The 26,509-nt window shown below is 44.8% G+C and overlaps 1 protein-coding gene across 1 annotated transcript in view; it reads right to left on the minus strand.

Annotated features, from left to right (window-relative positions):
* Positions 1-8,448: 8,448 nt before the first annotated feature.
* Positions 8,449-26,509, minus strand: part of pds5b (PDS5 cohesin associated factor B) — a 42,336-nt gene continuing 24,275 nt past the window's right edge. Inside the window, exons 13-33 of the mRNA XM_036536720.1 lie at positions 24,864-24,977; positions 24,168-24,249; positions 23,967-24,015; positions 23,710-23,849; positions 23,309-23,424; positions 22,958-23,063; positions 22,052-22,212; positions 21,224-21,347; positions 20,953-21,111; positions 20,666-20,734; positions 20,044-20,180; positions 17,696-17,819; positions 16,165-16,369; positions 15,417-15,531; positions 14,818-14,950; positions 14,466-14,585; positions 13,836-13,898; positions 13,191-13,336; positions 11,221-11,332; positions 10,294-10,706; positions 8,449-8,554 (exon numbers count right to left, since the gene is read on the minus strand). Coding sequence (XP_036392613.1) covers positions 8,449-8,554; positions 10,294-10,706; positions 11,221-11,332; positions 13,191-13,336; positions 13,836-13,898; positions 14,466-14,585; positions 14,818-14,950; positions 15,417-15,531; positions 16,165-16,369; positions 17,696-17,819; positions 20,044-20,180; positions 20,666-20,734; positions 20,953-21,111; positions 21,224-21,347; positions 22,052-22,212; positions 22,958-23,063; positions 23,309-23,424; positions 23,710-23,849; positions 23,967-24,015; positions 24,168-24,249; positions 24,864-24,977 — 2,794 coding nt within the window. The remainder of the gene's footprint in view (positions 8,555-10,293; positions 10,707-11,220; positions 11,333-13,190; positions 13,337-13,835; positions 13,899-14,465; positions 14,586-14,817; positions 14,951-15,416; positions 15,532-16,164; positions 16,370-17,695; positions 17,820-20,043; positions 20,181-20,665; positions 20,735-20,952; positions 21,112-21,223; positions 21,348-22,051; positions 22,213-22,957; positions 23,064-23,308; positions 23,425-23,709; positions 23,850-23,966; positions 24,016-24,167; positions 24,250-24,863; positions 24,978-26,509) is intronic.

Raw genomic sequence — 26,509 nt, forward strand, 5'->3', positions numbered from 1 at the left:
TCAAACAACACACCACATTCAGAGATCCATGGGCGATCGCTATTGGACAGTTCTCTCACATGACTATAATACAATAAAAACACTGTGACATGCTCCTGTTTGAGGAAGGAAAGTGGTTCCTGGCGAGTCGTAGCCCCTGATCCCTGACAGGCGAATTAGATAATCCAATAAATACATGAGATATCGTACATAGAATTATTTATGCGTTAAATCGTCTATATTTCGAAAGACTTAATTATTTATACAAAAAATATTTCCACTTCATCAACCATTTCAGCTTATTAATGGTGATAGTCGGTTGCGCAAACAGGTTAAATTAGAGCAATGATGCCCAGTTGCCCTAGTCCTGAGGATAGCAGCGTAGCCTACCTGTCAATGGGGAGTTCACATAAGGTTTATGATAAATGGCGCGTTTAGTGCACATGGTATTGACTGGTAAGAAAAGGTAATACGTACAGGAATACATTTTAAGAGAATAATTTAGTAAAATAGTTTTCCCATTGCACATTTGCAAGACAAAATATTGAATGTAGACAAAATAATACATTTGATCAAACTCTGAAAGGTTCCTAATAGTCTTTCATATAAAATAACAATAAAGACATTACAAACTACCAAAAATAAAACGTCTCCAATTTGAAATAATACATTAAAATAAATAAAATGCTACAGTATCTGTGTTTCCTCATTTAATCCTATGAAACATTTTTACTAGAAACTTGCAGCTGTTTTTTTTTAATAAAACATGGGGATAAAGTTTTCATGGTGAAAAAAACTCAAATCAAATTGTGGATTCATTTTAACACGAGTCACAGAAATATGTGACACATCCATGTAAAGTCAATGTTCATTAATCAATCACTTTATCATGAACTGATTCACAAATAAATCCATCTTTCCATAGCTAACCTTTTTTGTGCATGTATTTTACTTGTAGGTTCTGCAGCAGCTTTTGGGACGAGTCCTCATGGTTCTGATCCTGATCGTTGTCCTCTGACCTCGCAGATCATTTGGACTAAACTGCCCGGCTAAGTCTGCCCTCAATGTCCTCATTCTGACCTTGGCTGTTTCTGGTTTACTTGGCCAGTCACAGATGGATCCTGTATGGAAAGACATCACAGCAGGAATAAAAGGGGAATTTGGGGGGAAAACTGACCTTCGCACCATCTAGCGCCGTTGTTTCCAAGCACCAAAACAAAACTAGGAAGTTGTTGGTTTTTCTTGCGTTTCTCGGTAATGTATTGTATGTATGATCAGCTTTGTGTCAGAGGGGAAGGGCAGGTCCCAGTCCCCCCAGGGACAGGAAAGTGACAATGGAACAATTTAGTGTGCGGCTGGCTCTTGGGGGCCAGATCAGAGAGGTGGAGTCAACACTTGGCAGGCAGGGGAGCCCGTTGTTAACAATGATGTTTCTGTAAAAGAGGCGCGTGAATGGCGTGCCAAACCCCGGGTGTCTCCGGTTACTCAGCATCCCCACAGGCTTATCTGCATCCCCACATGCAAGCTTAAATCCAGGCACCAGCAGCGTAGAATCACACCTTTTAACATTGCCTAAACATTTCCTAAACTCAAAATAACCAAAGTAAATACAACTTTCATTTAAAATCAGATCATGGCATCCTAGCACCCCTTACGTGAAGTTCAATGTAGTATTATAGACCCTTATAGACCCTAACCATATAACTGAGAGCTATAGTTATAGTAGTATGATTTAGTGACTTATGTACTTATATAAATATACAACTGTTTTATATCTATATGTCTTTATATCTGTTTTATATCTATCTATCTATCTATCTATAATATAAAATATATATAGATAGATAGCTAAATATAGATATATAGATAGATAGATAGATAGATGGTTATATCTTTAACATGTTTATCTGATCACTGATTTTTTTTTCTTGTCTGTACCTGTGCTCTTGTTTTTGCAGCCCAAAGGATATGCGCTGGATGTCGCTGGCCTAGACAGCCTTGTAATTTACTTTGGATAAGAGCATCCACCAAATGAAGAAATAATAATGCAAACAAATAATCTAATCAAAGATGCTTTCCACTGCACAGGAATGATCCAGTGCTCACAGTGAGGACTAATGAAGGACGGTAGTTGTCGGTTAAATGCCACCATCTGCTGGAGACCACTGGAGGTGTGTTCACTGCCGTCTAATCATGCTACTTAATTACTGCAATTAAAAGGCATACATGCTGGTGAAAAATCTCCTAGGAAGAGACAAAATCTAAATGAAGCACTGTGAGAATGCACATATTTTTAAGCCTGCATGCAGGGTAATGGATCGAGCGAGAGCTGGGAGAGGAGGCCAGGGTAGCCCAGTGACATCACTCAGCCTGTGGGTCTCTGTGGGCGTACGCATCTCAGAAGAACACTGTGGGTCACTGACAGAGGAACTCAGAAGGCTGGCTTTGATGGCCTGAAATGTGCAAGCTGACAGGCTGTCACTGTGCTGAGGTCGGCCAGCCAGAGCCGTCACTCCGGATTGACGGTTCAGCCACTGAGCATGCATGTTTTGTGTGCTTCTCCGCGGCAGGTAGATGGTGTCAGTCACATTAACCTCTTTACGTCTTTATTTTCTTTTTTTATAATTTATCTTTCAGGTTATGATTATGAGATGATTCCACCCTATAGCCAGGTGTAATACCTTGGAGCCCAATTGTTGTAGAAATATTGTTTACATACTGTGTGGTGACATACTCTGAGGGTACTAAACCTTGTGCTGAATTTTACTATCAGGGCTTTATGAATGTAATTCTAGACAGATATAAAACCTAGGTACCACATTACATTACATTCATTTAGTCGATGTTCTTATCCAGAGTGATGCCCAGCACAATAGAACACATAGTTACATTAGTAGACCTGCACACTCACATAGAAGTGATGTAGTTCCTCATCCACCCTATTTGCCATGGTAAAGACTGGCTCACCCTTGCATCTCGAGACGACCCAGTTCTCCACCTTGCACAATCCCCCCAGCGTCTTACTTGGGAAGAGTGTTTCCCAAATTTAAAATGACTGAATCATTCTGAATGTTCTGCCTGAGTGCATGTGGAGTAGTTATGGAAGATGTAAAGATGGTTCTGACTTTTTTTCATATTTAATAACCATCAAGAAACAGAGGAACAGGACACACTCAACAAAGCTCGAGGTACTTAGTTTCTTTTCAAAGATTTATTCCCATCTGAGCCAGCAACAATATGAAAATACCAAACCGTTTAACCACCAGGACTTCCTGAAGTCATTGAAGTGATAGGGATTTTTTTTTACTGATACAGATTATTGTGACATTGTGCACAGTGCACCTCTCAGTTACACTTTTTGCTTGACACTGTGACATGGATTTTTTTCAAATTGTTTCACTTTTCATCAAAACCGATTTTGACAACCTCATTGGAAGAATATAAAATGGGAAAATGTCTCATGGGACACTGCTGTTAGTGTCATGAGTGCTGAGAATTTGCTGAATATAATGTCTTCAGTCAGATTGTACTCATAAATTAAATTACCAGCATTAATAACATCATTTAATTTAAGCAGTGGTGTGGGTTTATATGATTTAAATTATACCTGTGAATTTTCAAAGTAAATTATCTTTTTATATTGTCTTAATTTATATTTTATGAAGGGCCTTTTCACAACCAGGCTAGTTTAGTCAAAATCAAACATCTCTAGGACGTATATAAGAGAGATTGAATCATGATTGTGCTCTAAGTCAGAATTACTTGATTCAAAGAGATCTTAAACCTTGAATAACCTGTCATATTCCATTAATAGCAGTTAATCTTTATAAATGTTTCTGCCTAGTGTTTTGACGTCAGAGGTCTTGGACATTTTGTTCAGCCAACAATAAGCAACTGCAATATGCATTTACCTTTCTGTGCCCTGCTTTTCAAAGTAATTCATATTCAGAGTCCTTCCTTATCACGCCTCAGTCCTGATGTACCGGCGAACACTGTGTGTAGGTGTACAGTGACCTGCACGCAAATAGCTTTTTTAGCCAGAATTGGCTTCAGCATAGATTATCTGTCAAAGCCAGTCCTCCAATTTCCTGTTGCCATACTGAAAACAAATAGAAATCAACAAGAACAGTATGTACTGGTATAGATCTCACAGTCACCCCAGGGTGAAGTACCAGGGGAAACCTGCTATTGACTTGCTCTGCCTACAGAAGGTTAAAAGCTGGGCTTCCTAGATCTCTTATCTGTTTGAAAAAACAGTTAAGGTTTAGGGCTCTGTCCTGAGATCAGAAATGCTATAAACATCTCAGCTCCTACCCTAAAGCTATCTCTTGAACTCTGTCAATCAAAATCCCTGTCATACATACTCCAAAGATAGACAAAAGCCTCAGACGTAAGTGACTTTGTATCATTCATGGTACCTTGCAAGAGTGAGTATGCAGAAGCTTTTCCTTATCTTTCAAAAATTAACCAGTTTGAAAGTCTTCCATTATCTGCCTAAATGCGGGGTTTTTTAGTCAAATTTTACTAGTAATGGGGGCACTGGATGAAAAGTAAAATCGAGGTCTGGACAAGCTTTAATCATTAAAGATTCCACCGCACTTATCAAGAGTAAGTGTATTAATTCTGAGTCCTTGTCAAATTCCCCACCTAATCATCCCCCTAGACTTGACTGGTTACACAAACAACTGCATCCCCTGTCCAATTTGATTCCCTATGTCACCACTGTGAAAAAGAGTTCTCAGCTGACCTTGCTGGTTAAATAACGGGTAAACCAGTAAAATAATTTGGGGTAGAGTTAGGAACTACTAGGTAGTACTACTAAGTATTACTAAGGTCCTGGACCTGCTCTCAGAACATCTGAGACAGACATTTCCTGCCGGATCCACACAGCAAGTCACACTGACCAGGCGGAATGGATTAAGACTCCCAGTAAATAAGGAAATATCATAAAAGGCCCATTACAAGAGTGACAGAACCATCTGGTTACTACTTTAAGCAGAGCTAGGAAACATTCGGGCTAATGAACAAATAAATAGCATTATGACAATGTTCCTTAAGATAGACATAAAAATTGCCTGCTATGTCCAGATGGCCTTACGCTCCTGATAAATGTATGAATTACTGTGCTCTGCAGCCTGCTATATTACCGAGGTAGGAACTAGCCTCAGCGAGGGAACATTTGGAAAAACACACATTAATATTGCTCAATTAATGAAAATGTGTGCCTGTCCTCCCCTATCCTGACAGCACAGGTGTGCCAGACAGGAAATGAGCCGATACCTGCGGATGGAGTGTTGCTAGGGAGCACAGGTTTGGACAGCTGGAAGGACAGTGTGTTGTGAATCAGTATCATGAAAACCTTTTATGGTTCCCCTGTAAAACTGGCACGTACAGAATTGTTTACTCAGGTTTTTTTTTCTTGTCATTGCAGTGTCAGGCAGTAACTCCTGCCAGATGAAAACAGCCTTTAAGACATTCTCAAAAAGCAGCAAAACCTAGACACTTCTCACAGAAGGTGCGCCAATTCAGACTAGTGCTAGAGTGAATTCAGATAATCCATAACTTCAATACTTCAAAACTTACTACTAAGTTTAGTATATAAGTATAGAAGCATGGTTAAAAGTTAAGGCACCATAGGGCTCCAGAGTGTCTCACGCAATGACTCCTATCACACAGCACCATTGGACTGCAGGATGACTCACGGCTTGTGAAAGGGACACGATGTGTGGGTTTGCTTGCAAACATTCAGGTCCATGGGGCCAGGTTGCCCTCCGGCTGTACTGCAGCACCCACTAATGCAATACAGCAAACTACAAATTACAACAGAAATACAGCAGGGTTTATATAGAGAATTTTATTGGTTCAGCAGACTGGAAAAAAAAACTGACTGGGGAAGTTCATAAGCCATTTCTCTATGCACTGCTGATATTAAAAACAAATTCTTCCTTGATGTGTTCTTAGTCCATCTAAAACAGATATTAATACTGAAGTGTAAAATTTAACAAATACTTGATTTTTGTATTTCATCTTTAAACCAGTGTTGGACTTTTCCCCTCCCCCCCCCATTTAATTTTTCAACAGAAGCACCTTAGCACTTGCATGATAAAATATACACAAGAGTAAATAAACAGAAATTAGAGAGAAAAATGACACACAATCACATGTAAAAAAAAAAAGAAATTGTAAAATTGTTCATCTCGTTTCATAGTTTATGGAGATACAGAGAAAAAGAACACTGGACAGATACTGCTGAGCTTCACTGGTGAAATATTTTAAAGCTGATAGATAAAAGCTATACAATAACCTCCCCAGCCAGGAGAAAAGAAAAGGACATAAAAGAGACTATTTACAGTTTTTTTTTTTTTATATCTCTACATAGTCAGCGCACATAACGATGTAAAACAATCCACAAGTTATGATAACCGATGTGTGTGGCGAAAGCTTGTGACAGCTGGGACAGCAGACTACAGAGTCTGCAAATGCAAGAGTCCTCAAAGTCCTTTATCCCCTCGTCTCCTCGCCCTGGTCTTCAGCCCGGGGGCCGGACCACCACGGGATCCCCTCTTCCTCTCTCCGTCAAACTTCCCATCTTCCCTCACTCATCTTCTGTCCCTTCTGCCTGTCTTTCGTCGCACCTAAAACAGGAACGAAAATTTCAGACCAGAGAGCAGGTAGGAAATCTTCGGCATCAAACGCTAGCACCAGTTCAGCGTACAGAACACGGTTTTCGTTTCCGGCCGACTTTTATCTGTAATCGGCAGTGGAGTAATTTTAGGCTTGTCTCACCACGGCAACCCCTACTCCTCTGACGTCGTCCGAGCAACACACCAACGCCCAGCGGGTCACAGGGTGCCAAAAGTAGTGTAACAGGAGGACTCTGGCCAAATTACCCACACCGCTCTCCCTGCCGAAACAGAGCCAGCGTGTTCTGCCATAGTGGATGCCCAGTCACTGTCAGTAGACACAGCCAGCTGGTGTTGAACCCGGGCCAGTGAGCGGCTTGCAGAACGAGCCACGCCAAATCTCTGGGACGTTACTGTGTGATTGTGCCGGTGCTGACGGAAACACACTCAGGGGTGGGGGGGTGGGGGGCTCACTCTGGGGGTGGTACTCTCGGCCTCGTCCTCCTCCTGCTGCTCCTCCTCCTCCGCCTCCTCCTCATCCTCCACGCCCTGCTGCGACGTCTCCATCTCGTCCGCCGACTCGTTCTCTTTGCTGGCTGCTGCTCTGGAGCGCCCCCCGCGCCTGGGACAGGGAAGCACAGCGCCAGGTGAACGCACTGTGACCCAGGCCAGCACTCACCTGCACCCGGTCACTTACAACACTGAGCCCTCGCAATGCGTATACGCAGAAATACAGAATCACATTTATACGTTTATGTGAGTCGCACTTTTGAGAGAAAACTATTTTCATATTTTTTTAGAATGGAAATAGGAGGCACTCCCTCTGAAAAGCCTTGCTGACAATGTCAGACTGCTTATGTACAAATAGATAAAATTGTAACCTACTGTATATAAGTTATAAGTAATAATGTAATGTACTGTACTACTATTATTACAAAAGACTGAGCATGAGCCCTTAGATCTTGCTCCACTTTTAAGGCTACGAAAGTATCAACCCTTCACTACAAAGCATGACAAAAACACATTGGCTAGCGTGTACGTGAACGCGTTCAATTCAAACATACGTAGCTATAATGACAGATAACTGCAAATCCTGTTGGCCGAAAGGATAACACCACCATAGTTTTAGAAAGAGCTGTTCTTCTGGAATCTGTTCAAACCCATTTATTAAGAGCTACAGATGAAGACCAAACACAGAATGTGTTAATTGGGCTTTTTTTTACATTACCATATCGTCAAAAATAGCATGACGATATAGAGGGAACATTAAGGCTGTGAATCTGTTTTCTGTATATCACGGAGAACATGATTTTTGGTGAAGAGCAGTTGTCTGTGGTTGTGTAACACACGAGCATTTCAAACCAAATCACCCGCAGAAACATGGCAGCATTCACAATTTATTTATTCACCCCCGACAATAAACAGTTTCCCCTGCCAACAGAGGAACTGTTCTTTCAGTTTTATGAGCTGGCGATTATGAGAAGGAATATTACTTATTCAGTGATAGTCCCCAGAATGAAACTCAGGTGGTGTAAGAATGGCCTAACAGCAGCAGAAACAGGAGTGGGCTTTGCCACTGCAGTGCACCTCTGTATGCCGTGCAAAACCGTGGTCACATATCATGTCGCAGAAAGATGTATCAATGCCGGACCAGACTGCACATTTTTGCAGTTGTATTTCAACAAAAACGTTACGCAAATTACTGAGGTATGGACATTGATGGTTTTTTTTCTTTGTGCATTGGTGAAACGGCAGAAAATATTTTTGGGAAATGGCAGTTTTGAACACACACACGCGCACGCACGCATGCACGGCACGGACGCACACACACCACACACACACGCACTTACACATTTTTCTTGGCTGGCTGCTGAGCTGCTTTGGGTGGCCTCCCTCTTCTTTTCTGGGGAGTTGATTCAACTGATTCATCTGCAGTCTCTGTGGTTTCTACCCTGCAGGGAACCGGAAAAGCCAGGAAATCACAAACCCGTGAAATACGAGATCCAAAAATGATCAAAACTGTGGTGTCCTTCAGTAAGCACAAGACAGCAGGTCAGAGAAAGTAAACGCCATTTAGACCAGAAGAGGCACATTTACTGAAAGCCATTCCGTTTGGATGTCAACACAAGATAAATAGGTAAACATCCAAATATGTAATCATCACTGAACCCAAGCAGGACGTGCGCTGTAACCCTCTACTCACTGGCCTCTCGGGGAGTAATCTAACTGAGAAGCGATGTGCTAAGATGAAAGTGCTTCCATTACGCCAGGCAGGAGGCGTACTGTTTCTCCCACTGATAATGACTGATAGCGGGGACAACCGGAAGACTATTCCAAGTGCACAGCGGCGTATTTAATAAATAGAGGTATTAACAGAAGCCCTGCCGAACACACTATAAAACTAAATCAGATTTCTCTATCTGAGTAATAAGCTTCACAGGGAAACTATAAACAAATATGTTATGGGTGTGGGGACATAAATGATGTCTTGTGCATAAGAGCCAATCAAGATGCAGGCAGTCCCAGACAGTCCGCATTTATAAAAATGGCTCCATAAACTGTAGATCTGCAACATATTTTAACCATGTTAACAAAAACACTGCACGTTTATTTCAGTTAACTTAAACTTGCTGTCTGCATTCAGTTTTTAAATCCAGTAAAATGACCGATAAAAAGGAAGACCACATCAGTGAGTCACACTTCCCAAAGAAAGAGGCAGAAAGAGTAAATTTGGAAGTGAAACACACTATTCTGAATGTCAGACAATGACAACTCCAACACCAATGAAATACAGTAATAGCCAATTCCCTACGTACTCTGGCAGCAATTTTGAAAGATAAGGTTGGAGTAATACAAAGGGTTAGAGGTCAGGTTCCTCTGCAGGCAGCATATATTCACTGACAAGCAGGTTTTACTGTAGAAACTGAGAAATGTTTAGAAGCAGCCTATGAGCCGATGATCAAACTCATAACCAAGTCCATATGAGCCTTGCAGTAATACAGGCTGCAATGAAAGGTTTGCTTGAGCAGCTCAAAGAGAGGTTTGGAAAGGGCTAACAAGGAAAAAAAAAACTCTGTGGTCTAGTTTCCTTTTAGCATTGTACCAAATGTTACAAACAGTTAAGAAATATCCATATATATTACATATGTTAATGAATATTTCAATGATAATCCACGCTAGGTTTTGTAATGCAAGTGGCTGTGCAATAAAATTACAACAATATTACAAAAATATTATCTTTAATTGGAAACACCATTTAATTCTACAGCACCCTTTCAAAAACCATTCAACCTTGCTATGTGAACCAACAGTACGGTGTAGCAGTAAGGAGCAGGGTAAATGAAAGGTTGCTGCTTTGATTCCCCGCTGGGTCACTGCTGTTGTACCATTGGGCAAGATACGTCACCCACAATTGCCTTAGTATCCTGTGTAAATGGATAAAACTGTAACCTGTATTTAAGTGTAAGTCGCTCTGTACAAGTGCATCTGTTAAATGACAATAATGTAATATAATGTACTCTGTGACACTGTCCACATAATAAAAAACATGACTGCACCATGAAAATGTCTGACCACAAGTTCACAGCTTGTGAATGAAATAGTAAAATGGCCATCCTGTGTAGCTGTTCTGCAGAAGTCTTGGGGAAGCTCACGTCAGGTAAGAATACGGGAAAAGCTTTCAACGGCGTACCTGGAGGACTGTTGTGACCTCCTGGGGGTCTTGGCCTGCCTCCCCCCTTTGGGTTTCACCTCCATGTTCTCGCTGTCGCGGTCTTCCTCCTCCTCCTCTTCGTTCGCCTCCTCTTCAGGGGGCGGGACCGCCTTCTTTCGGCCCCTCCTCCCCTTGCCGGGCGTTTCCTCCTTGGGCGTGGCCGTCTTGGGCGGGCGGCCCCTGCGGCCCTTTTTGGGCGGGCTGTTCTGCTCGTCCTCCGTCTCCATGGAGATGTCGTCGATGCGCGTCTCCTCGGCCCACTGGTCCTCGCCGTCGCCGGCGCTGGTGTTGGCTGCCTTCTTGCGGCCGCGTTTGGGCTTGGGGTCCTGGCCGGAGTCCTCGTCCTGACTGGATGCCGCGCCCCGTTTCCGCCCTCTCGGCTTATCGCCGTCCTGCGGGGGGGCAGCAGGGAAAGGAAAAACGAGTGACAAGTGTCATGCGCTGAGGAAGGAGGGACAGTGGGACAGCGCTTATGTACGTCAGTGTGTGCAACGTGTCTTTATCAGGCTTAAAGTTACTTTACAGAAAAGCTTCTGCATGACTCTGTACTACATTTTGACTTCAATTCTTATTCTGTTGTGCTCTTTACAGAAACTCTAGCTCGTAACAGACATGCCAGTATTTGGCACTCACAGGAGTATGAGTTATGAGTATGAATTCTGTTTAATGTGATTTTGTGTGTCTTGTATATATCATTAAATCGTTTAGGTATGTCTGTACAGTTTTGTAATCTATTCTGATTTGCTTCGTGAGGTTCTTATAACCCTGTTTGGGTTTTCTCGCCTCACCTGTCCATCTGATTGGTCTTTCTGGTGTCATTTCATCACCTCCATTTTAAGAAGCGAATAAACTTAAGCTACATTTCAGGGAGTCTCTGCAGGGAGAGCTCTCCGCTGGGCCTCGTACCCTCAGCACGTCAGAGTCGTCCCTCTTGTCGTTCTTCTTCCCTGGCATGGGAGAGCTCTTCATGATGGTGATGGCCTCGTTCTCACTGTGATCTATCTCCGTGCTGTCCATCCTGGAAAACGCAATGCATTCAGGAGCAACAACAGTGAGTGTCGGGCTTGAAATGAGACGTTTACGGTGAATTATGCTTGCACTGTGTGCTGGAGCTTGATGTGAGAAGCTCTAATCAGACTGCACTGCAGCAATGCCCTCAATGTCCAGCATTCACAACTACCCTTATCCATTTTACCAGCCAGGAAATAAGCTGTAAAGAGGGAAAAACAAAGCCATACTTCCCCATAGAGCTTCGTCAAAAAAAGCACTGTGGCAAGCTTGTCACCCTGATAACAGACCAGGCCTGCACCATAATCATCATGATCATCATCATCATCATCTTCATCATCGCCACCACCACCACCACCATCACCATCCCTGACAGGCTCCTGCATTTCTGCTCCTCCCATGACTAGGTGCACCCCTTTCCTTCCTGTATGGCCCTGTACTTCTGGCTCTTTTTAAAGCAGCACCCGCTGTAGGCCAGTGACAACTGGCAGGGCTGCACTCTACAGTGTGGCAGAGAGCAGTCTGGGATCCAGAGGATGCCTCATTATGCCTGGGTCCCAACCTCCAAAAACACAATACACAACTCCTCTTTTTCATTGTGCTGCACACAACATTATTGTTTTTTCCACCGAAGAGTGATTGTACTGCTTCATCCATTGCTTTACTTAAGAAAGCTGGGTGAAACAGAAACAGCCATATCCATAGCTTTCGTAGCTCTTGACTGATGGGACGCAACAGTTAAGACTGAAAATAGTTCCACTTGACCCAAGGTGTGAAACGTTCAGGCTCAACTTCACGCCCACAGGACCTGAAGTGTGGACACACTCATCTTTCTTCCAACAGTTTCTGACTGGCAGCCAGAGGATTATTTCAAAATTGGCTCTTTATCTTGATTTCTATAAATACCGATCCATAAAAATCACCAATTTGTCACTGAAGTGAAATACTAAATTTGGTATTTTCACTCTATTTGCAGATTTAATGAATCACAGCAACAGTTGGCACTGACCAATCATCTAGTTGAGTGCAGTTCGGATCCTAGTTTAGATCCTAATACATATTTTTATATGCAGATAAAAATATTCAACCATATAACAAGTCTGTCTGGAATGACTGTACAAGCCAGCCAAACACGATAAGATCTACAAAGAGGCCCACACAGTTACCACTGAAATGTAGCAGCAAATATTCTCAAGTTGTCAAAGTTGTCAAACTAGACTGACCAATTTCATTTACAGTATCCTTCTCAAAATGCTTGGATGATATTTCTGTTTTGAACCAGCCTGCTGTCACTCTCCTCTGTTGCCATGGAGAGGTATCACTTATGGCAGCTCTTATATTTTACCTTTAAATTAACAGTGTCTCCAGTTTCTACATTATTTGAAAATTGAGTTGAAGCTCTCTTTTCTCTGTCTCACTCACTCACTTTCTTACACACACACACACACACACACACACACACACACAGCTATAAGTCCCACTGGGTCCACGAAAATAGTACAGCTTACATCAGCATCTCACAGTGGACCAGACCAACACCATTTAAACAAGGCAAATCTGTTTTATACCTTTAACAGCAATCTCTCACAAAATCTATACATGTACATGTATATATAGTTAAAATCATGGTGTGATCAATAAATGTGAAATTCATAAAAAACACAAACAGAAATATGAGGAAACGTGACACCATAAAATCCCTTTTCTTACTCAATTCCACCTCTCTTTCCTTTCTGGCTTCCTGGGTAAAAAGTTATGAGCCCTCACTGAAACCTGTTGACCCATGAGAGATCGCTCACCAAAACTCCACCCTGCTGCTGCAGGCCACACCCTCCACTGAAACTCTGCCCCGCCCCCCTTAGACTCACCTTCCTTTGCTGCGGCCGGGGGAGCTGGGGTTGGAGTTGCTGCTGGCGTTGCTGATGGTCTCCATGCGGGATGACTTGGTCTGGAGCTGCTTCCCTGCTGTGGAGAGGGGCTTGTTCACCGCCCCCAGGACATTGGCAGCTTTGGGCTGGGGAGGGAGGGAGGGACGAGAGCGGTCTCAGTGAAAGAGAGGGAAGCACTGGGGACATCACATTACATTATTGTCATTTAGCAAACCCTCTTATCCAGAGCAACTTACACTGGTTACAATTGTTGCAGGTTATCCATTTATACAGCTGGATATTTACAGAGGTGATTGTGGGCTAAGTACCTTGCCCAAGGGTACAGGAGCAGTGCCCCAACAGGGAATTGAACCAGCAACCTTTCTGTTATGAGCCCTGCTCCTTACTACTATGCTACACTGCCACCCCAAGGACAATGACAGGGGTCTGCTGAAAGGGTTCACTGATGGAGAAGTCCAAAGGAAACAGCACAATAACAATTACACTTAGAAGATGTACTACTGTGTGAGGGAAGGGGTAAGAATGACACATACTGGGTTTGGATAACATTCACCGACAGACCAAAAAAAAGTGTCTGCATTGCTAGTGCAGTCAAAGGCTTTTGGAATACTAAAAGCCCCCTACCTTTCCTGGAGTGAAAAAGGATTTCATTTCTGGAGGGAGATAATTTTTCGTATTGCTGAAATTCTGCATACGAGACACAAAAAGAGAATAGTCAATGATCCATCAGGCTCACACTGAATTTGCAAAGAAGGCTGCACTCACCGTGGTTATGTGTACACAAAGGAAGGCAGCAGTGGGGTAAGGCTGGCGCGCACCCTGCATACAGAGCAGCTCAGATGTACACTCCCCACCGCCCATTAATCCCCTCCATCTACTTGCTTTTTGCACCTGTCATATAACTCAATACCATTTTCTCAAGATTTCAGGCATCATCAGCTTGCTTTGACTCGCTTCCAGATTCTTATCAAGATTCAATGTCTTATTGAAATTCTGCTCCAGTGCAAAAATGAAATTCTAATTCAGACTGAATGTGTATTGTCAATTTTGTCATAAGCACTGTATTTCAGCCTCTTTAGAGTGAGTGAATATTTCTACTTCTGCTCATACTATACCATCTCAATTTAGGATATCTGATTTGCATAAATTTTCAAGTACCTTGGTCTTCCATAAACAGGAATATAATGTGCCACCATCAGTGTGGCCCATGGTGGGATATCCCATGAGCCCTTGCAACAGTGCAGCGACATGTACCTTGTCAGGCTGAGTGAAGTAGCGGGCGGGCAGGACGGGGTCTTTGGGGGACTCCAGGCTGTAGGTGGTACTCTTGGAAATGATGATGTTCATGGCTACATCGCATACTGTGTACAGTTTCTGGGTGGTGACACAATCAAACCACAGGCTCCACGTTAATTACAAACGGCCAACTCTTGGGGCAATATCGCAATATGTCAAAGTTACATAATCCACTGTGTCCATTAAGGACAATCAGAGGGGTGAGGACAGGACACACAAGGAAAACAAAAAAAGTAAATGCCAGCAAACTGAGGCTGCGGTGAGACTGTTCAAGTACTTTCACTGCCCGCAGTCAGCTGGTAGCACGCACCTCGTTTATCTTGGGGTCGTTGGGCGCCTGGCCGTCCTTAGTCTGTTTTATGTTCTCCACCATTTTCCTAATGAAGGCATGGCTGTTGTTCTCATTTTTTGCCATCAGGATTTCTAAAACAAACCACAAAGACCTGCGGGTAAAAGGAAGAGATGTACGGAGTAAGCCCTGGGTTACTGCTTGAGGCGCAGTCTGTCTGAGCAACACGCCACACAGTCTCTTATGAAGATCAGTCTCACGTAAGTCCCGCTATTAGGGGCACTAATTTAGCATCAACATAGACCCTGGTCTGTAAATTTAAAAGCTGACATTCTTGATGCACGACTGAATTGCTGCACCTCGGCTCCGCTCAATAAAAACCTGCATACCGCATTAACCTGTCTTTCGAAACAGCTGATTACAAAAGGTCAACAATGGTGTGTATCTGCATCCATTCACCTCCACTGTCGAACCCTGACAGCTCACGGCTGAAAATAGCAGGTCTTTAGAAATGCTTTTAAGGCCTGACGATTGATTAGAGGTTCGGTTAATTAAATGGAGGGCGCACACTTCGCTGCGCTGACCCCCGTGCCGCGAGCAGAACAAAGAGGCACACTCACTCTTTGATGTCCTTCAGCTGCTCGATGTCCTGCACCTTGACGTAATCGGGGTCGTGGACGAGCAGGTGGATCGTGTACGGCACCACGTATTCCGGTAGGAGGGAGAGCAGCTTGTCTGCGTGACGCACGGGAGGAGAAGAAAAAGAAGAGGAAAAAAATGATGAACAAAAAGAAAAAAAAAAGAAAAGAAAAAAAAAATAAATAAACACACTGCAGAAAAAGTGAACACCCACAGAGTCCTGCAGCGGACCAGTGACAGGGAGCAGATGATGAGCTGAAAGAGGCGACAGACATCTAACAAAAGAAGTGAGAGACCTTAGTCAGATTAGCAGAAAGAAAACATGCTCAGCAGGTAGAGGGAAGAGAGGAGGGGAGGGAGGAAAGAGGGGGAGAGGAGAAGAGAAGAGAGCAGGGTGGAGGAGAGCAGACTGAGGAGAAGAGAGAAGAGGAGAGAGAAGAGCAGAGAGAAAAGAGTTGGAGAGAAGAGAGGAGAGAGGGGAAGAGTAGAGAGAGTAAAGTAGGAGAGGAGAGTTGAGAGGCAAGAGCAGGAGGAATGGAGAAGAGAGGAGAGTGGAGAGTAGGAGGAGGAGAAGAGAGAAGCAGAGGAAAGACCAGGAGAGGAGAAGAGAGGAGAGACGAGAAAAGAGAGAGGGGGAGAGGAGAGGAGGGGAGAAAAGAGAAGACATGAGAGTTGGGGGGAGAGGAGAGCAGAGAAGGCAGAAGCCTTGGTGTCCCGGGGCCTCCTCACCGCTGACGGACGCGTGCTGCTTCAGGTACTCCCTGCGGATGTTGATATTCTTGACCAGGCACTGGCGGGCGTGCGCGCGGCGCTCCTTCATGGGGTCTTTGGCGCACAGGGCGAAGATGGCCAGGTACTCCAGCGGCAGCCGCAGCCGGCACAGGCCTTTGTGCAGCTTCTGAGCAAAGGCCTGCCGCACCTGGTAGCACTCGTCCTGCGGAGCCCGGGCCACAAACAGACACGCAGAGTAAAGCTTCAGGAGACGACTACGCTGATTACCAGTGGGATTAACAAACCTGGCAGCGTATCAGGCTCAGCAGGGAGGGCTTAGCCTGCCTTACGCAGATTACGCCAAATTGCGAGTCCAGCCATAAAAGCTAGAGGACGAAAAGACTCACAAAACACCAGAAACAAGGCCTGCAGTGTTCTGTGACATCTAAACAGAACTACTGTGATTTCTGTGTATCTATGGTTAATTTGAATTTTTAATTTTATATAGAAAATTTTGGTGTCCCCGACTGCATTATGTTTTAAAACCTAGTCCAAAAGTCCTCTAAGGAAAACCCAAAGAAAGTCACTTTTGGGTTGAAAATTGGAGAACGTTTTGACATTATAAAAAGCAACCCTTCTCATATTAACAGGAAAATACCTGCTTTGGCCTTTTTGATTAAAACCAGGGAGTGCATCCATTTCTGTGCCCTAAATGGATTCCCATTAGAAAAATCGAATCTGAAGAGAAGTCTTGAGCACCACTTAGCTTCCCTCAGCATGGGTACTTGCTAGTGCTGTGGTGCTGTGGAAACTGTCCCCATTCAGGGTTAGCCATGTAACCAGGCAACAGCTACACTACTTTGGAAAGTAAAGTAACCCTCAATTGTAATTTTACACAGTACACATGGCAGCAATACGCATGCACATGTACATATGCATGTTCTCCTCATTCCTGCTTGCTATCCATCATAGCTACCCATGCTTGTTTTCCATATAATGGTTTTTGTCATAACAAACATACACCTTCTGGTTGCACCCGGGCACAATCATAACATGTTGCAAAAGAAAAAACGTGTTGCAAAGTCTGCAAATGTTTAATCAGCTGCTGTGTACAGGCATATATACACACACTTCAGGAGATGTGGTATCTACTTTTAGCTGACTGAAGTAACTTGATTTTTTAAATTGTTTTGGTTTATGACATTACTCCCCACACAACACCACTTATCTCTGAGAATAGTACGCAACTGTACTCTATCTTCACTAACATCCACTTACAATATCATTACTTTATGACTTTAGAAATAAACTGCCTGCAGTTATTTGGACAACAGCTCATCACTGTGGAAATTCCAGCTGGGGCCAAAGCCTACCAGACATGAGTATAGCACCATGGGTCCCAGGGAAACATTATTTCAACCCTACTGTACACTGCATATGGATGGGCTGACAATAAAATCCCTCTGACTCTGACTCTGATACATAGTCAATACAATACAAGGTAAGAAGAGTGTGGGTGGAGCTGGTGGCCCGGGGCCCTGTATCTTACATTAATGACCAGGGCACAGAGCTGGTACTGTTCCAGGGTGATGATCTCGTGGTAGCAGGGTTCCTGGGCCAGTCTCAGCACGGCACACCCCGCAGCCAGCCGCAGTCGTGACATTTCCGGCTTCCTGAAGGACGCACACACATTTCCCCTTTACAGCCAGCGGTGCTTCAGCATTCTTCCTAATTACACTCTTTAATTATCAGTGAATGCTTCTGGCAAAGCTCCAGCGTTATGCCAATAAAAGTGTGTGCGAAATTAAAAGAGAATTAAAAGGGAAAATAGAAGAGGAAAGACAGAGTTACAAATAGCAGGGGAGACAGGGAGAAAGAGAGAGTGAATTCATGTGTGCACACATGCATTCACACACACACGCACACACACAGAGACACAGACACACTCACACACACGCATACATACACCCACAGACACACGCAAACACACACCCACAGACACACAGATCTCCCTTTCCTGTGCCAGCATGCCTTTCTTACACAGTTGGCCCACTGCCTGTCGAAAGACGGGTTCACACCTGAGCTGGGGTGATAATGAGTGTGGGTGCTATGCCTAACCTGTGACTGAAAGTGTACCTGTAATTGCAGTCTGAATCTTTATTTGCAAGTATGTGTCACCGACCGCATCTTTCTGAACCCTGTACATCTGTATTTGCGGCTATGCGTCACAGAATGCATCTCTAACCGTGCCCTTTGTAAGTGGGTGATCAAACGCTGTGAGCGTCGTGACACGATAGGCCGGTTTCTTTTTCCGTTCATTTCCCCTTTTCATGACACGCTCTCTTTATTCAGCGATGAGTGGAGGGTGAGAACACGCTAAGTGTTGCCTCTGTCGGTCCATGAGCCTTCGCTGTTCCCGTGAAGGGCCGAGCTGTTACTCTCCCCTCTTGTGGCACGGCCCAGGAGGGGGTGGCAGGGCCGCAAGCTGCCGTTTCCCGAGAGGGACGCTGGCGCAAGCCCACATGTCCAACACTCTGCCGAAACTCACGTCACATCCCGTCATCAGTAGACCCCCCCCCCCGAGAGAGCACCCGCTGAAACACCACAGAGAGGTGCTGACCACTGACCACACACACCATCATTAAAATCAGCCCAACAGCTGTCAGAACCCACACAGGTCAATCAAATGCAAGCACAGGGTCTGAAATTAATCTTTTGGTCCACAGCTCAGGGCAGCTGTAGATGGAAAAAAATCCACCAGAATTTTTTCAACAGCCAAAATAATTTATAGTGAATTGAGCTACATTTGAAATGGATTCTGGCAAGCACACATCTCTATGGTAGCAACATAGTATATTATTAGCTGAAACAGCTAGCCAGCAAGATCACGTTACAGCTAAACCTGACAGCTCGACCAGTCATGTTCAGTACTACTACCTAGTTAGTTAGCTAGCCTTAGATTATCCAAGTATATACAGAATTTATGAAGCTGCAATCAAAACTGCTCACACAGCCCCTTAAAATTGAAGAGGGGTCTCTCCTCTTCCAATGGCATGTACTGTTTAGGCCTTCATGGCCTTCAGACTGTTCACTAAGCATAGTTAGTGTCTCTACATATGTAAATCAATATTAGAGCCAGTGACCAAATTTTTGATGTGACAGACATGGTAACTACCTCTCAGACCAAAACTACCCCGTCAATTGCAAATCAAAACATATCCCCATGTGGTAAATGAAGTTGCACTGCACTGTCATATGCAGCTTGTGATTAAACAACCAGTGATTATGGACAGATGACCAACATGGTATTTCACACCTGGAAAATGACAGAGGTCCTGCCTCTTTTAGTAACCAGTCTTCTTTTAGTGAGAAAACAATAGGTACCAGAATGAAAGGGGTGTGTATTTGGGCTTGCTTTTTACAAACATTCTTTGATTAGCTCTTTGGGTTCTTTTATCCAAAAAGCAGTCACCTGACTGGCTCGTGACCCTGCAACCCGCCACAGAGAAAATCTACCTGCATTTGCAGGTGTGAATTTCAGACTCTGCAAACAGGTTCCTTTTTTCAGTTCAGATATCTACCACATGAGGTTTTTCTACCTCTGCCTTTCTGTTAGTATACTGACTATTGACACAGTGCCAAAAAAGGTGTTCTACATCTGTGCCGGACTCTGCATCTCTTAGTATCATGGCTCATGGATCAACTGTCTCAGTCTCAGATAATGCAGGGTGATCAAGATCTCGGGAAGACTAGGATACAAAGATCGCCACCCACAAACTCTCTATGGCCAGACAAGCCACCCTGTTTCACACAAAGAGACAGAGACAGAGGAAGAGAGAGGGGAGGATGTCCTGTCTGTGTGTGCCATGTGGGCGTGTCACGGGCGTGGCCAGCTACCCAATCTTGCCCTGCTCCGTCAGATCGCCATCACTGTTCAGGATGGCCGTCAGCATCCGCAGGGTGGAGTTTCCCGACTTGCTCAGGTTGTTCTTCACCCCCAGCAGCCACCTCACCATCAGCTTGATGCCCTGGATCTGCACAGACAGACAGACAGACAGACAGACGGACGGACGGACGGACGGACAGACAGGTGAGCAGATGGCGAATGGTGGGAGGGTCTGAAGCCGGGGCCAAGACCACACCCACTTCATCAGACAAAGCTCACGGGTCAGAAATCACAGCCTCACAGAGACAGACATACAAAAGTGACCAACTGCCAAACTGCTGAGCACATGCGGGGCAAGAAACATCTCTATACATACCCCATGCCTGTACCCACAATGACACTGACATCTGACTCTTTACAAAAGTTTACTTCTGTACCATGTGACCTTGTATAAGCACGTACAATTAGCTGACAATCTCATATTTCCACACAATAAATGACCTTCCATGTCCACTTTCTTACTGCTTCCTTATTTTGTCTGCTCCTCCCTTTTAATTTTCCTGCTGTCTTACATCATCACAGGACTCAGAGGGAGTGTGCGGGCTCACGCCAACGATGAAAGGCCTGCCTCACCTTCGCCAGAGTTTCCGGAGACACCTCATCATCTGGGACCCACAGCTTGGTTGTCTTCTTACCAGGAAGCTGTGTAAAATGAATATAAAGTCAGCACCACATACAGCGCTTCCCAGTCCTCCCTCAGATGCAATACTTCCAGCTACAGCCTCAGGGAGCACCAAAGCAGACAGTTCTAATTAGAGGAGCCAGTAGCCGGTAAAGCTCAGTGCTGTAGTATAATTTAGAGGCTGCAGCAACCAGGAGTCTTTTGGACAGGAGCCGGGTGGCACTGCCGCAGAGCGTACCCGGTCGTTCATGAGCAGGTCCTTGACGATGAAATTGGCCACTAAGGACTTGAGAGGGGCTGCAAACTGCTCCGGCGCCAGCATGGCCAGGTGGCCCAGGGTGGTGAGCGGCGTGATCAGCTGGTCTGGGTTGGCCGGGTCCAAGCTTTTATGAAGGGGCTGAATGAGAAGGAGTGCCATTAACACTGAGCTTTATATATCGTATATAATAAATGTGTGTGTGTCCTTAATCGGCCAAACGCTGGATGGTGATGTTTCATCCGGAACTTACCTCGAATATCTGTGCAAACTGTGTGTCTCGGTTGGAGAACATGGCGTGGATACAGTGGATTGCATACTTTGCCTGGCGAGGTGGGCCCTTCTTTGCCTTGTGCTGCAGTACCGGCAGCAGGACCCTAGAGGGCGCATGGCAAGAAAACGGGTACACAGTCATTGATCTTCAATGCGCTTCCACTTAAACCGGCAGCATGCAGCCTGTTTCTGCCAAACCGCCTGTGGCTGGGCCTGGTTAGTACTTGGATGGGGGGGATCTCTGACTCACTATGGTCATTAAAGAGCACACTGAACTTGTAGCAAAGAGCATGTGTCTCTCTATGTCTGACCACTTAATCATTCTAGTCAGCTACTGCCGATTGATGTGTCTTCACTACCCATCCCGTTTCCACAGGTGGTCGCTGGAAAAATAAATGAAATCTCAGTGGGCCCACTTGATTAACCAAAGGTTAACAAAATCCCAGAGCCCATTAACGGTCATCTGACTGCAGCTACTGTTCTACCTGTCTTGAATCAAGTATATTTTTTTAAAAAGGCATTAGGACTGGACAGAAGCTCACTCCACACCTCAAAAAGCACCGACTCTCTGACAAAGGGGCCTCAGCCTGGGGATCCCACAGTGTTGACTCCTGCATCCAGCACAAAGCTTACTGAATAAACTACGGGGATTAATGCGTTCGGAGTGCATTTCAGAGATGGTGACGCCGCGGTGCAGAGGCTCTGCAGACACGGGTGCACGCCGGTTGCAGTTGGCGCTTCTGCGGAGAGACACGCACAGCAGCGATGCTGTGTGAGAAAGCCCAGCCAGCCTGGGGCTCACACTCACGATTTGATGTGCGGGAAGCTCTCCTCCATCTTGCTGCCGGTGTTTTTGAAGATCTGGAGCGCCGCCTCGGCCACCTTCTCGTCGTCCATCTTCAGGCAGCCCAGCAGGGACTCGAAGGTCTCGGCCGAGTGGAACGACACCGGGTGGGTGAAGGACAGGACCTGGGGGTAGGAAGGCGGTGGGGTGCAAATTCAGTCACTTCAGCAGGGGTAGGCGCCATCCGTTCTTCAAATTACATAATCATGTCTGAGCCCGGAGCTTGTCTGGGGAGCTTGTCTTCTTAATACTCAAACGGAGATCCCTATTCCAATCTTGCATTCCTTACATAAACGTAGGCATATAATAAAAGTCCACATTCCAGTCAATTCATATTCGGAGGGATAAGACATTTGGTAACATTACAATCAAATATGAATGAAGGAATAATCTGGCAGTAGGAATGAGAGCCCCTCTTTGTCTGGTTAACTCTGAGACACAGTGAATGGGACTCCTGATGGCTCCTTGCTGAAATGATGAGTTTTCATTTGCTTTTACCCTGAATCCCATTTGCTTTCTAGCTCTCCAGTTCTTCCTCGCAGTTACTGTGGAAATCAGTATCATTCTCATAAAAGTGAGATTAAGGGGACTGATATGGTATACACTTTATGAGGAAGATTAGTAAGAGAAAGGAATGAATATAAAATGGAAAGCGCCCTAAATAATTCCTGTTAAATAACGTGCGCTTCACCATTTTGTTCACCCTGCGTAACATGTCTTCATTACGTATGAAAGAGACTGAAGATCAGAGAGCAAGAGCATGACTTTATGCACTAGAGTGTTTTAGTACTAGTCCAAGAATGATAGTGAATAAAAGTGTGTCATTACCTGTGCTGAGGTGTGTGTATAACGCGTGTGAATGTGTGTTACCTTCAGCAGCTCGAGGCCAGCTCGAATGGCCTGCTCAGTAGGAACGCCTTCATCCTCATCGTCTGCTGTGCCGTCTATGGACTTGTTCACCTGCTTGATGAGGGCACTGGGGGGGGTGGGGGGGGGGGAACAGGAATGTCATTCCGAAGCTCACATTCCTCAATTTGTTTATCAGTGGTGATCGGCGCAATGTATTTCTGCAGAGGAAATGTGTTGAAAAAGCCATTCTGGGGCAGGACTGAAAAAAGGAGTGCGTGCTGGACCATGAGGCTTATGACAGTTTTCTAACACCGTATCATGAGGCAATCCTCTCCTACAGGAACGGCCCCACGGGAGCAGCCTCAGGCCCACCTGATGGACTCTGTGTCGATGTGCACGGGGGCGATCCTCTCCAGCAGGAACTTCACCATCTCCAGGAACGGGTTACTGGGCTGTTTGGGACTTCCCAGTTTTTTCGTGATCTCTCTCTGTGGGCAGGGGGAAAACCAAATCCCGAACCATGAATCACTCACAAAACCTTACACAGTGGAAGAAGTGATGGTAAGCCCTCTGTAGGGGTGAGGATGTTCTGCCCAAGAAGGCATGGACTCAAATTCTGTGTGGGACCCTCTGACACACCCTCTCAGGGAAGGGTGTAACCTCAAGCATGCCAGTAAAGTCTGTAAGCAGGCTGAATGTGAGCAATGCAAGTGGGACCGCACAACGGCGTGTCCTAAGCGCATAAACAGCACTGAACAATGCACCGCTCTTACCACGCAGCCCTCCGCCTGCTTGCAGGAACAGGCCGGGCTGACCAGGGTCTCCAGCTGTTTTCGGATTTTCTCGTCCTCCTCTAGGACCTGGGCCAGCTTCTTCACAAAGTCCTGGGCCTTGCCGGGATCCGGCAGGTTTCCTGGTTAATGACAACGGGTTGGATTTACGCATTCGCACATGTGGGTTGTTAAATGAATGAGATGCATTTCAAAAAGGCGAGGTGGCGTATCCCCAAATCTGTGCGTGAAGGACGTACTTGTGATCACCATGACCTTGGAAAACACCGCCTTGCTGCAGGCCTCCGACTAGGGAAAAAAATAATAACAACATTTCACACATAATTAACATTGTTAATAATCTGCAATTAGTTTTGACAGACTGAAGCACTCTGTCTGCTGCTGTGACTGGCTCGGGAGCAGGTGGAACAGCAGCGTTATGGGGGATGGAGCTGGCTCACTTTGGGCTGTTTGACCAGGTCCAGCAGGTCCTTCACATGGTGCCGCAGCATGTTCTGACACTTCCACATTTCATTCAGAGCTCTGCCCCGGGTCAGAGAGAAAAGGGTCAATACATATTCAAAACTGTATCTCTGAGGAAATCAATATTAAAGCTTAAATTAAAAAGCCATGGGTTTGATTTGCTTTGAATTAAGATCAACAATTAATCATTTAAGTTAAACCTTAAAAACTTAAAAAAAAAACAAAAAAAAAAAACACAGGATACACAATCGTCATTTACACATTTAGAGACCTCATGCAAATCAAATGTATTGTATCTTCTTATTTCAGTCTTTAAAGGACACTAGCTTGATTAAACAACTGTAAATATACTACTTTCCTATAAATGTAATATAGTAACTACAGGTAGGTGATTATTACAACCTACATATGAGTTATAGAGAGTAATTCTTGCTTTTCACGTTCTACTGGGCAATAATGAGTAAACTTTTTTTAAATATACGTCCCTGTATAATAACTGCATAACAGCAGCAACAAATCATCAATAAACAATGCAGATTAATTGCTGCTAATGCAGTGGATTGTGCTCACAGCACTTCTGGCTATACAGTACAGTATAAACATCATAACCTTGAGTGGTTGAAGCTGTGATTAAAAGAACACTACAGATTACAGATGAACCGAGGTGAACTCACTTCACAGCGTTAAGGTCTAACGTTGCATACAGGTAATACAGACACTTCATCCTTTCAGCAGTTTCCAGGTTGTGGGGAACCATGTACTGAGCAAAGATCCGCTCGACAAGCAACCTGCCAACACATGGAGGGGAAACTCGGTAAGAGAACACACAGCTGGCTACTGGTGCATCACCTTCTGCTCCCTTCTGGAAACTGTATTTGTTCAGAAGCAAAGAGGTGGATTCCTGGATGCTTAGTGGCCTTCACTGTTCACTGATGATAACACTCAGATTTGGCTGCCCATTGACTATATATTTTTTTTTTTTTTTTAAATGGGTCATTTGGTTTTACACCCTAGAAATTTAACATGCCTGAAGTTTATGGAAGGTGAAGGTGACATTGTGAAAGTTTGTAAATGTCTGGGGAGAAAGAGGCTACCGCTGGACTGTCTTCAGCCTCCTGCAGTTATAGCTAATCAACAGAAACACAGAGAATCATATGCAAATCCTGGTGGTGTTGGTGCCAAATCACCTTTAAAGAATGTTAACACAACAGACAACAGACAATTAACACATCTCTGTACAGAGGCGCTGTATAAACTACAGGAGGCTCAGAGGAAAGCAGGCTGATGATGGGTGCGTTGCTTTTTCTTTATCTGGAAGTGCGCACACGGACACACACACACACGCACGCACACACACACACGCGCACGCACACGCACGCACGCGCACACACACGCACGCACAGACACACACACGCGCACACACACGCACGCACACGTGCACACACGAATACAAATGTGTGCACACATGCACACATACACACACATACAAACATACAGACACAGACTAGCACAAAAACCAACGTATAATACAACACACAGACACACGTATGAAAACAAACTTGCACACACACAGACACACACATGTACATACAAGCACATACAGACACACGCAGATACACACAAACACACTCCACCATTCAGCTCCCCCTTTTCAAACACACAGCCACTGCTTCCACTGAGGGGGAACCACTGCGGTGCGACAAACAAGCTTTCACACCTGTCACAACAAACCAATCTTCAAGCGGCAAATTGACTCTGATCCAGAATATCAATTCCCAATGAAAAAATCTCATTTCCCAGCACACCTACTGTTTAACAGGATGCAATTCTGAATTCCGCTGTACCTCTAAACTACAGCGAGGGCTGTGCCGTGCCTTAAACTTCCACTAAACAAGACAGACCTGGGGCGCCACACTCGAGCATTACACTTCTAACGCTGAATAACCACATTATGCATCACTGACACAGCCAACAGAAACAGCTGGAAAGTTCATGCTCTCTTCCATTACTGGGTGCTCCCATCCCAGCTGAATCTTCTCTGCTCCGTCATTAGCTCTGCTCACACAGGAAGCTTCTAATCTTCCCCCGAACAGACTAATTTAACAGGATTATCCAGTTAAATCTTCAATAAGAAAGGATTACATTTCTTATATCAGTTTTGCCTGTCTTGAGCCTGTGATCTTATCAAGGTGAGACCTGTAACCCTCCCCACTGCTCTCGTTTGTGCAAATGGCATGAGAGAGAGAGAAAGATAGAGAGAGAAAGACAGAGAAAGACAGAGAGAGAGAGAGAGAGAGAGAGAGAGAAAGACAGAGAGAGA

The sequence above is a fragment of the Megalops cyprinoides genome, chromosome 9 (assembly GCF_013368585.1).
Source record: "Megalops cyprinoides isolate fMegCyp1 chromosome 9, fMegCyp1.pri, whole genome shotgun sequence".
Taxonomy (NCBI): Eukaryota; Metazoa; Chordata; class Actinopteri; order Elopiformes; family Megalopidae; genus Megalops; species Megalops cyprinoides.